At 17.9% G+C, this 13,013-nt stretch overlaps 1 protein-coding gene across 1 annotated transcript; it reads right to left on the reverse strand.

The window, feature by feature from the left end:
• Nucleotides 1-3,212: 3,212 nt before the first annotated feature.
• On the reverse strand, nt 3,213-4,121 carry MKS88_001041 (uncharacterized protein; the record flags this gene model as incomplete). The annotated part of the gene is made up of 2 exons (XM_067219696.1): nt 3,213-3,905; nt 4,035-4,121. 2 exons carry the CDS (start codon nt 4,119-4,121, stop codon nt 3,213-3,215), a joined length of 780 nt encoding a protein of 259 aa, XP_067074976.1.
• Nucleotides 4,122-13,013: the final 8,892 nt, after the last annotated feature.

Genomic DNA, 13,013 nt, shown 5'->3' on the forward strand with positions numbered 1-13,013 from the left:
TAGAAATTTAATTTACATTAATGAGAATAGACTATTTTTTGTAACTAAACTGATCCCTTACCACTAATATAAAACGATAATTTTTACAAATTATTATATGTTAATTAATATTTATAAATAGTACATATTTTATTTGGACAATTTTTAAAAGCAATATCTTATTTTAAAATGTTGATAAAATAAATTATTAAATATCAAAATAATAAAATCGTAAATATCTCAAAAAAAAAAAAAAAGAATAAAATGTATTTAAAATGTTATTATATAACTATGAAGGAATGTACCCAAAAAATAACTAAGAACTAATTATTCACAATAAATAAAACAAATAATTCTTAGGGCTATATATTATTATGAATATTTTTTTAGTATAAATTTACAACAATTTTCCTAAATAAATACCAGCATTTAAACCTAATTATTCACATTCTTTATTATCTGTTTTATTTTTTTTTTTCTCTACTTATATTTCTATATCTATATATGTGTAATTCTCTCTCTATTTCCTCTTTATCCACTTTTTCCTGAGCTATACCATACCCTTTTGTATCCACATAGAATTATTCAAAATTATAATCTTCAGGTATTATTAGGAGAATTATGAGAACACAAAATTCATTTATTTTTAAAATTCCTTTTTTATAAACTTCTAAATATACAAAACATTATTCTTATAAAATATGCAACGATAGAAAAAAACACAAACGATTGCTAAACATTGCTTATTTACATAAAAATTAATATATTTTAGTTTATGCATAATTTACATTTAATAATTTAACTAAGAAAATTTTGTAATATTTTTCTGGTTATTATTAAAAAAAAAAATTCAGGACATTATAATACATAAACAACAATCATTTGTAAAAAATAAATATATATTAATTGAAACTTTTTATTTATTCCTATAACTATGAATTTTACATGTATACATATTTCATGGTATGTCTCACTAAAAGTTTTTATTGTGAAATATGTACTACTACAATAATATAAAAAAAAAAGATTTTATTAAGTACTTAAATAATTATAAATATAATTAATATGATTAGCATATTATTATTAGGTTTATGATTACAAAGGCACATAATATAATATATTGAATAAAGGATAACACTATGTAAAAGCTAGCATACTGTAGCTTAATTATTATACTCTCGTATAAATATTGTTGATAGTGCGTTAATAAACACATATTTTAATATCTTTTCTTTACATATTAAAAAGGATATACATGACACTCCAAAAAAAATTCATAGATTTTATTTTGTTTTTCATATAATAACTAGAATTAATGTAGTTAATTATGTAAAAAGAACCATACTTCACATTATTTAGAAGAATTATCATAACATAAATAAATGTATATTTAATGTTATTTTAATTTGTTTTATCTATATTCAAAAAAATGATTCTCGAACATATGAATTTTCTTATTTTAAAATGCATGAATGTAAAAGTATCTATATTGCAGATAGAGAATAAAAATATATTATTAATAAAATATCATAAATATATTTTTATGAATATTATTATATTTGCACTTATTGGAATGAAAATATGTAAGATATTATGACTCTTGTACAATTATATCCTGAAAAAAGCATAAAACTAAGATAACAATGTTTCAGAATAAATTTTCTAACTTATACAAAATTCCAAAAATAATAAGATAACAATTACAGGAAATATTCAAAATAAAGTATACATAAATAAAATCAAAGAAAAATTGAACTTTTATTAACATTAAAATAATTATTAAAAAACAAATCAACTATACTTATTTATAGTGTAGAAAAAAAATATTAGTGTTTTATACAAAATAACACAACACTCATTTTTAAAAAGGGGGAGAGTTCATTAAGGTAAATAAAAAAAGAAAATTTATTTATTAAAAATCTTCATAATTTCCATTTGATAATACTCGCGAGTTATTCTTAATATTTCCTGATAATCAAAAAGAAACATATAATAGTTATAAAATTACTTATTCTTTGGAATTCAAAAGATAGCATACTAAATATATCGTTTTTTGTTAAAAATAAAAGCTCTGTCTTATACTACAAACAAATACCTATAATTTTTTATTTAGAGAAAATATTCTGATTCATTTATTATAAAATTGTTTGTGAGAAATATTGAATAAAATTCATGAATAATTTGAAATTTGTATCAATTAATAAAATAAGAAGAAATTATGATATAAAAAAGAGATGTTAAATGACAGATAAGTGCACATATAACATATAAAAAAGAAAAAAAAAAAAAAAGGAGTATTAACATGTTATCAACTAATATATAATTAAATCTAATTAATTTAAACTTTTAATGATATACAAAAATAATTAGCTTATTTATACAGAAATTTTTAGTATAATATATACTTAAGTAAATTCTACAAAATTGAATTAATTGTAATATTAGACACAATAATAAAATGATAAATTGTATTACCTTATCATTTAATTGTATCTACTTATAATTCCCATATTAGTAAGTAGTTATTAATAATCCATAATTAAAAAGGTATATTGTTTTATTATATATATATAACTTAACACTTATGGTATTAATAAAGAACTAAAAGCCCCTTAAAATAATTTTTTCAATAAATATGTTTGTTGTACATTCCTGTAGAATATATTTTATATAATATTATTAAGTATTCATTTTTAATAACATATATATATATATATATGAATATACAAAAATACATTTAAACTCTTCGAAAAATACAAAATAAGATCAATCTAGTTTTAACTTTAAATAATACATATTCTTAAAAACCTGAGCATATAATAACATTAGACTAGAAAAAGATATAAAATAGAAAGAAAACATATTTGTTACAAATACAAATTATCATAATTCTAAAAAATTATATGAATTGTACTAATGTATATTAATTATAATGTATAAACATATATACTTCATAGAAGTCAACCATAATACACAAATATATATATTATGAGTAGTATATTTAATTAAGCTTGAATATTACATTAAATTATAAATTCAAAAATGTTAAAACATTATAATCCATAAATAAAAGAACAAATATTATTACTATTCCTTATCAAATTCATGAGATACATGTAAGTGATTTTATAAAATTTCAAGAACTTTTGTATTTTTAATAATTATGTTACTAAAAATATTACTGTTATTACTTCATAATAAGGACTTAGTTGCATAAGGATATATATTTTTTTCTATTCATTATACTCCTTCATTAAATTAATTTTATTATATTTTTCATTATTTCTTAAAATCTTATAAACCGATATTATAAGCATAACAGATAACATAACCATAAAGACAACAAATAATACTATAAAAAGATAGGGTAGATCTTTTATATTTATTGACAATTTTTTTAAAACATTCATACAAAATTGCCCCAATGCACTGCTTTTAAACTCTTGCGCTGTAGCATACAAAAGCGATAAAAAACTAGGCGATAGGGGTATTCCTATTCCAAACAAGAAAAAAAAAAAAAATAACACAATACCAAATCCGTAACTTCTAAATTTTATTTTTTTCAAAGATATATCACAAATTCTTCTTTTTTTTTCAACAAAATCATCATAATTTCTTTTCTTAATCCATTTTTTTTCAAAATGGAAATGCTTTCCATCAAACATTCCGTTATTATAATCAATAACCTCTGTATAGAACTTTTCCTTATTTAATAAATTTCTACTTGAATACTTGTTTTTTTTTTTGGTCCCCTTTTTGTTATTGTATATATCCTTTTTTTCGTTCACTCCATTATTTCGAAACTTTTCTTTTAAGCATACTTTATTTGAATTATCTAGATTATATTTTACTAGTAATCGGTAATTTCTTGTGTCTGATATTTTATCAAGATAGCAATTTTCATTCGTGTATTCACTAAATCCACTCTAAAAGAAAAAAATTGATATTCAGTATTAAAAATAATAAAGAATATAATTCAAAAAAACAGTACTAATAAAAATATAATACACTATAAATATAATTAAAGCAATTATCATTAAGTTATGCGGGTATACAAGTTCATAGCTAAAAAGGCATATCCATGTTAATAGGAGATATACAGCAACATCAATAATAATAGGAAAACTTTTTTTTTCCTTCATCGCATAAATTTTTTATATTTTTTATTTTATTAACAGAATAAAAAATTAACAACAATATACTTCTACTAATAATTTATTCTATATTTTTTTGAGTATTTATTTTTATTATTTCTTCTTAAATGCTTGTTATATGCATATATATAATACATATTTTACAGCATATACAAAGTAAAATAACTTTAAAAATATATTATATAATTTTTGTTTTAATCTAAATAAAAAAAATGACCCTTTAAAATAAAATAATTTTAATCATTTCATGAATACTTAAAGTATAAAATATATATATATAATGTAGTACATTAATTAAATAATTTTTTATTATTCATTTTTATTGTGAACTATATATTAAAATTATCATTTTCTATTATATATAAATGTTGAGCTTATCTACTATATAGAATGTAGAGAGTATATACATTATATATTTCTCTAAATATTAAGATTGTTATCAAATTAATAATTCTAATTTTATGAACTTTGTACTCTTGAAGAAAAAGTTATTTTAAATAAAATATTAATTATTATAATATAATAATTATAATAATAAAAAAACATATTATGCTATATTAATTATAACAAATATACTAATTCATATTTAAGTACATAAAATATTTTATCGAGTATACTTTTTTATAAAAGGAATATTTACATGGAGCTATTTAATATATAAAGGTATATGTATTCCAAATGTGAATAAAGAGATATTTTTTATCAAAGCTTTATAATTCTTAAAAATTTCATATTTAAATTAAGTTAAACTTATTCTTTTTCTAAATTATAAATAGATACATTTAACTACGTAATTTTTTATTTTTTTTTTTAATTAATTATATATATTTAGAATTAATAATAATGTATAAATAAAAAGAGGAAAAAAGATTAAATGTAATACTTATATAGAAATATTTTATGAAATTTCATTAATTTATAAATATATCAAATTAAATAAATTCACAAATAATATGCAGTATATAATATGTACATATTAAATTACAAAGTATAACAATATACTATACTAAAATACGTGATTTATTAATTTTTCTATTTATAATTTTAAAATAAATATATTTTTTTTTATTTATTCTTTTAAAAATATTATTGTGGTAATGAGTTTCATAGGTGTAGATTAATAAACCTACATAAATATGTAAATAAAGAATATTTTATTAAGAATACGTTTAACAACAAAAATATATTACCCTCAATATTTCCATTGTTATATTTTATATATAATAATATAAACATTATAAAAGCAATACACATAAAATTATTGTAATCATTTGTGATATTTCTTTATATTATTATTATTATTATTAAATTTTTATAGCTTGAATGTGAGTAATTTTAAAATTAGTAAAAATTACTGAATAAAGTATAATTTTTTAAATAAGTATCAAAGTAATATATTTAAAAAACATAATGCTATTACATTTTCATTGTTATAATAAACATAAAAAATCAGAGATAATGTACGTAAAGATACTTATATAGTTTCTTTTAGGTTTTCTCACAACAGTTTCGTCTAAATTTTTACATATAGCTAATGTTTCTATATGAAATATACATTAAAACATTTAAATATCCATAAAATGTATATATAACTTATAAAATAAATTATGTAATATAGGTCCATTATATAATGAATTCCTTCTAAAAATTAACTTATAAATCTTTTCAATTTTAGCAACGTTTATTTTCTCTAAATAATTTTTCAAGACTTTTTTCTAAAATATATATTTGTATTCACCTAAATTATTTATTTTTTCCTGAAAATAGGAAATCTTATACATTAGCTCCATTTTACTTTATAATATTTAATTACATCCCTATTATATATGTTTACAATAAATGAACAGTGTCATTATATATATGAAATTAACACGTTTATTATATTTTCCTTTTTTATATTAAATAAATTATATTATTAATATTTAATGCAAAACTATAATATTAGTTAAATTTAAAATGATATTAAATTTCTAAATATTATTTTCATATTTATACTAGCTATATGGTAAAATACCATCAAAAATTACCATATACATTTAAATGCTCAACTTTTATATAATGTAACATATAGATTATATTGTTACAATCATAATTTAATGATGTATATTTATATTTTTTGCTTTAAAAAATGGGAAAAACTAATTAAAAATTTTCCCTTTTGTATATTTTAAATAAAAATTATTTAATTTACCATTACTAAAATGTTCTCATTTTTTAATCAGTACACATAATCTTTGCATAAATGGTGTAAAACATGAACGATTATATAATAATCTATATAAAGACATATTATGCAAAAGGGTGATATTTTTTGTACGAATTATCAGAACTTCAAAATTATGTATGTTACTGGTAAAAATTATGCAACTACAAAAGTTGACTGCTCATATAAATTGTCAACTAGGTACATGATCTCCTCGAATTTCAATGAATCTCATTTTATATAAAACTTTTACTCGCACAGCTATTAACACGAGAGGCACATTCGGATGATACTTAATAGGAATTTATATAATAAATTCCAATAATTATATTGATATTTATTGTATTATTTTAAGTATATTTTGTTTTTTTCAAAATATATATTATTTCAGTTAAAAATAATAATGCTCTTATATCATCCATTTAATTAATTATAACAATGAATTATTTCTATAATAAGGCAGTATTCATACGAAGGTCTATCTTTTATACTATTTTACTTCATTTGAACAATGATGTTGTTTTAAATAGAAAACAATATAAATATTTTGAAATATCTAGATGAACAAATTTATCATTTAACTAATCATTGTTCTGAAAATTATCATATATATTTAAGTTACAAAACGTACTATTTAGTACATAGTACTTCAATTCTAATTAGTAACTTCTCAACTAAAGTAATCATTGGAAATCTAAAATATATAATTGAACATGTTAAGTGAAATGTGTTTTAAAAAAATAAAAAAAAGTAAAATTAATGGAATAAATTTTTATAATAATAATATTGCAAAATAATAGGATGCAGCTAAGTACGATTCTATGACAATTATAAAAAGTTCTTATATTAAGAAACATGTTAGCTATTTTAATTCGGTAAAAAAAACAACGTGAAATTAAATAGTAATTCTTCTGTGGGCATATATTATATCACTATGAAAAAAGAGTTATTGTATAAAAATATGTTAATATTAGTTAATAATATTAATATTATTATTCAAGATTAAAATATTTACTATGTACGATATTTATTGTGAAAAATTCATCTATAGAATTTATATAATGTCAAAACGATAAATAAATATGCATCACACTGTCACTAGATAAGGAGAAAAATAATTTTTTTTTTTATTGTCTAATAATTTGTAATAATAGTAATATGTTATAAATTAAAGTAAAATTAATAAAAACATAATAATTTTAATATCACAGAATTTAAATAGACAGATATGTAATAAAATATTCAATCAAAATTTGAAATATGTGTCCTATGATTGTAGAATTATATATTAAACATATTATATATAATACGAAATGTTGCAATTCAATAGGGTTAAACGATATTAAATAAATATAACAGTAATATCACGTATTTTACATTATTGTAATATGTATAAATATAGTTTATTTCGTACTTAGTCCAATCAAATATAAAAAAAGTTTTTTTTTCATTATGATTGGGCTCTATATTTATCCGAATAACTAAAAGTATGTACATAAAATAAAAATATATTTATCATCAAAATAAGTTTTTTTATATTATATTGAAGATGTATTATTATTTATGGGCGTATTCCCTGTTTTAATATATATTAAATTATAAAGAATAGTATGAAATAATATCAACTATAGATTTAAATATGTAAGTAACTTATTTTAATAAAATATTCCATAGTTCTTACTTTGCGCATTTGTACATATTAAATAAAAAAAAATAGAAAATATAATTCGTTATTTAAACTATTTTTTCTTAAATATAATTACTTTTAATTATATTTCTTGCTTTGTTCTGTTTTACTTAATAGAATTTCGACTATATTATATTATGCTAATAATTTACATATTGTGTATATCATTTATAGTAATATATATTGCATTTTTAATAAATAAATAAATAATATATTTATTATACTATTAAAAAGGCTCCAATAAATCATATAAATCATTAATAATTAAATATCACTTTTAAATAAATGTAATTCGTAAAATGCAGTATCAAGATATAATTTTCATAATATATGCAAAAACAAAAATTGGAAGTACAGAAACAAAAAAAAACATTTCACACATATATAAAATTGTTAAGAAATAAAAAAAAATAAAATAAGTAAAAAAATAAATAAAATATTTCATATAAACAAAACGTAAAACTCTTTCCTTTTTTTTTTTTTTTTATATGTTTTTTATTTTATCAAATATAGTTCATTCCACGAAAATTTCATTAAATAGTTTTATAAAATATATCTCATGATTTAATAAATATTGTTTTCCTAGAATCTACTTACAGAATTAATAAATACAAAAGTGTTTAACAAAAATCAAATCAACTGTTTAAACTATGAAAAAAAATAAAATAATGTACAAAAATAATATGAGTTAAATATTGGAAGAAAATATGTTATAAAAGGATATTGTTTTATTTATCTGTTTTGTTTTTCTACTTTATCCTATTATAATTGTATTAATGGAATATTCATAAAACGAAGTATATTAAGAGTACATATTTTATTATTTTAATATACTTCCTAGAACAATATTATTAGAATTTCTAACTATATATATGTATGTATTTCCCTTTCAAGGTTTAATTGAAGTATATTGTTAAATTCTCATTCATGTCAAAAATCTCTTATATTGTTTACTACATAAAGTAAAACTATGTATGTATTATATAATTATATTTCGCAAACATTGTTTTTATTAATAAATATATAATTATATTAAAAATCAATAGTACATATATATTTATATATAAACCTATGTAATATATTATAATTTTGTTACGCTTATATATAGTCGTCTTCGTCCAATAATAATATTTTCCAAGAGTATTTTTAAAAAGTATTACAAAATAATTAGTATACAATTTCTAAAGAGCTTTTACTTTATATATAATAACAGATTTAAACAAAATTGTTCTAAAAGAATTTTTTGCATGTTTAATAATGGAAATCGTACTACTATTATTTTATCCTCTATTATATTCCTAATGAAATATTTTATATATTTACAATATATATAATTTTTGCTTTTTTAGAAATAAGTTGTACGTTCCTGAATTATAATTTTTATGAAATTTTATATTCATTAAATTTAATAAATAATATTTTATTAATTTTATATCAATAATACTACTTAATGACAATTTTAAACAAAATTATTATTAATTTTTTTTTTTTTAATTACATATATTTTTTCGTTCCCAGTATAAACTAAAATTATACTTAAACAAATATATAATGTTATTTATATTGTTATAATAAAAAACAAAAATAAATAAATTATAAATCAAACATTTACTAAATATTATCAAAAGTACTATATATGTCTAATACCTTAATTATTTCAAAAGTTTTATCAACATTAAAAATATTCATTATACAACATAATACAAATATGCTTAATTTCTTTAATAAAGCTATTATTTTTCCCATTTTAACATGTAATTGGAAATACCTGGATGAGGTACCATAATTGCTATATATAAATTATTATTTTTCTCATTTTTTTTTATGCTTTTTTATATGAGAATATATTTTTATTCAAATAATTTATAAAATACCATTTTTGAATGTTGAATATTCATCTTTATTTTTAGTTAATCATCCATCGCAAATCATGGTACAATGGATACTAAAAAAATAATACATTCAATGTAAGGTTCACAAGGTTACTAAGTAGTGAAACATAAGTAGCAAAAAACAAAAAACTAAAATATCAAAAAATAGAATAAATGATTCATTATATCAAAGTGAAGATTTCTTAGTAGAAAGAATATATTCGTTAGAGGATAAAAACATTTTACGAAAAAGATTTATTGATTTAATGCAATATACAATATTTCCAAAACAACATGATTCATTCAACATGGAATGTAATTTAAAAAAAATATATAACTTAAAACATTATGATAATTCTGAAAAACATAAAAACTCACATACATCATTAAAAAAGGGAGACTCAAAGAATTAATCAGATTTATTCCAAAGCAAACAAAGTAATAATAATCATTCATTTAAACATCAATATATAAGTAAAAATCCCTTATATTTAAGAAAAAGACGTCAATCGTATTCTTATATTAAGTCACACAATAAATTGTTTAAATTATTATATATATTGTTTACAATAATTACTTTTTTTACTAATTTTATATATCTCTTCTTCTATAGGAAAATACTAAGTAATGTGCAAAATTTGCTTATCCACAGATAAGTTTTATTAGGAAATAAATTCTTTAAATTAACATATATAAAATTATTTAATAAATAAATCTAAAACTAGGATAAATATGAAAAAAATATTTGCTGTAAAAAATTAATCTCATAAATTTTAAAATTTATGACAGTATTTTAAAGGTACATACAATTTTATATGTTTAATAGTAAAAAAGTATACGACCTAATACAATTATATAATATTTGAATTCTTTATTTTTTCATGTTTAATCTTAAAAAAAAGACTTAACATAATTATATGTATCCCTTAATAGGAGGAAATTATTAATATTTTAATTGTTGGTTCAGATTATTGAAGTTTCATATTTTATCTAAAAATATAACTTTTAGAGTTATATATATATATTTATTTAACAGTATTTGCATAAAAACCATTTATATTACAATTATATAAATATCAGAAGATACAATTAAATTACATTAAATGATATTTTTCAATGAATATACACGTAGTTCTCATTCCTTTTAATTTCCAAAAACATGTTTCTATAATTAATTAATATTTATTAAAAAATTTAGAAAATAAAATGTAATTATTCGTCAACTAGTTTTATTTATACCGTAAAATGTAGTATATTTTTTATCTTGTTTCTTGTTTTGAATAAATATTTTTTATTTACTATATAAACAAGCCTTATCAAAGATTCTCTTTTCTTATGTATTTATTCGCATTAACTACAATTTACATAATTTATTAATATGTAAATATATATCTTACAATTTCCTCATATCATTACTTCGTTAAAAAGAATTAATTTTTAATAATTTTTCATTTATATATTTATTATATTATCTATTTCCTCACATTTTTATATAATTATGGAATTCTTAATTGCATACTGTTAAATTTCTTTTTTTCTGTATATTTAACAAAATTTTAAATAAAGCTTATTATTTATAAATTCTTCCATTTATAATTGTATTGGAAGCAAAAATAATTGATTTCAGAATTCTTATGACAATTATTCCATTTATAACGTCAAAAGTTATAGCAATGAATAAATGATTCCCTTGTCCTAACTTCAAATATGAAATTTTAATTATTTACTTAATGCCCTAATATTGTTAAAATTCTGATTCTCATTCAAAAAGTAGCCTATATAAAGTCTTCTTTCATAAACATAATTTATATATCACTTTATATTCTTCATTAAATTTAATAAAAAATTATCATTTTCCTATTTTTTCCTATTTTATTAAGGTATTATTGTGTCTAATATCGACCATGTGAATGCATAGATAATATGTAGTTTGATAATTTTTTATGTCTATAACTTTTTAAAAATTTTATATAACGCAAAATAATGTTTCTATTATCAATAATATCTTTGCATACAATGCTTAATCAAAATAGTATCCTATTTTTTATAATCCTCCTAGATAACTGTATATATAATCCTTAATCCTTCTAATATAATAATATATTTAGTTTCTCGTATTCAAATGATTTAATTCAACATATGCAAAGAAGAAATATATTTAAAAAAAAAAAAAAAATATAATATAGTGTATAAATTGCTTTTATTTTAAATTGTAACTTTATTACAATAGTACTAGCATATTGTCAATTTTTATTTTTTTTTATATCTTTGAACATCTTTAAAAATATTAGTGTCTGTACATCATCCTTCATTATTTATGATAAAAATTAAAAAGATTTATTTTAATATAGTAATTCAAAAGATTTAAAGTTATATTAGTATTATTAAACTCAATTTGTTTGCACAGTCGTGAAATTTTTTTTTACTTTTCATTATGTCATTAGTACAACCATACACTAAAAAAAAAATAAATTAAAAAAAAAAAAAGTTAGTATTATTGCACATCTGTTGGTATATTCATACCGGAACAATTATTTATATTATTTTTATTATTATAATAAAGAACATATTATATTAATATATAGAAAGCAAAATGAATATAAATATGGTATATATACTTAGTTTATTAAAGTAACATTTTTTACTTGAATATAAAAATAAAAATTAATACTATATTTTCTGTTAATTGAATAAATCCTTCAATTGTAATCTATATTTTTATATGAACATTGTAAAGGAAATAAACATGACAATATGTATTAAGTATAATGGACTAATGAAAAAGTTTTTTTTATATCTTTTATTATAATAATCACATCCAATCATAAAATATAAAACAAAACTTTTCAACAACAGAAAGGATAATTTAAATGTAAAATTTATTACACAAATTTATATTATAAGAATATTACAATTTACTTAAATCATTAAATTATGGTAAATAAAATAAAAATTAAAGCATATTTTTTTTTTTTGAAATAACTTTATTATTTTATTGTATATTTATATTTAAATGCTCAATAAATATATAAAATATTAATTTTGTAATTTCACAGTAATCAGCCATAATTTCATGTATTATTATATAAATACATTATACATAAGGCTAATACAATTCC

The sequence above is a fragment of the Plasmodium brasilianum genome, chromosome 4 (genome assembly GCF_023973825.1).
Source record: "Plasmodium brasilianum strain Bolivian I chromosome 4, whole genome shotgun sequence".
NCBI classification, from domain to species: domain Eukaryota; phylum Apicomplexa; class Aconoidasida; order Haemosporida; family Plasmodiidae; genus Plasmodium; species Plasmodium brasilianum.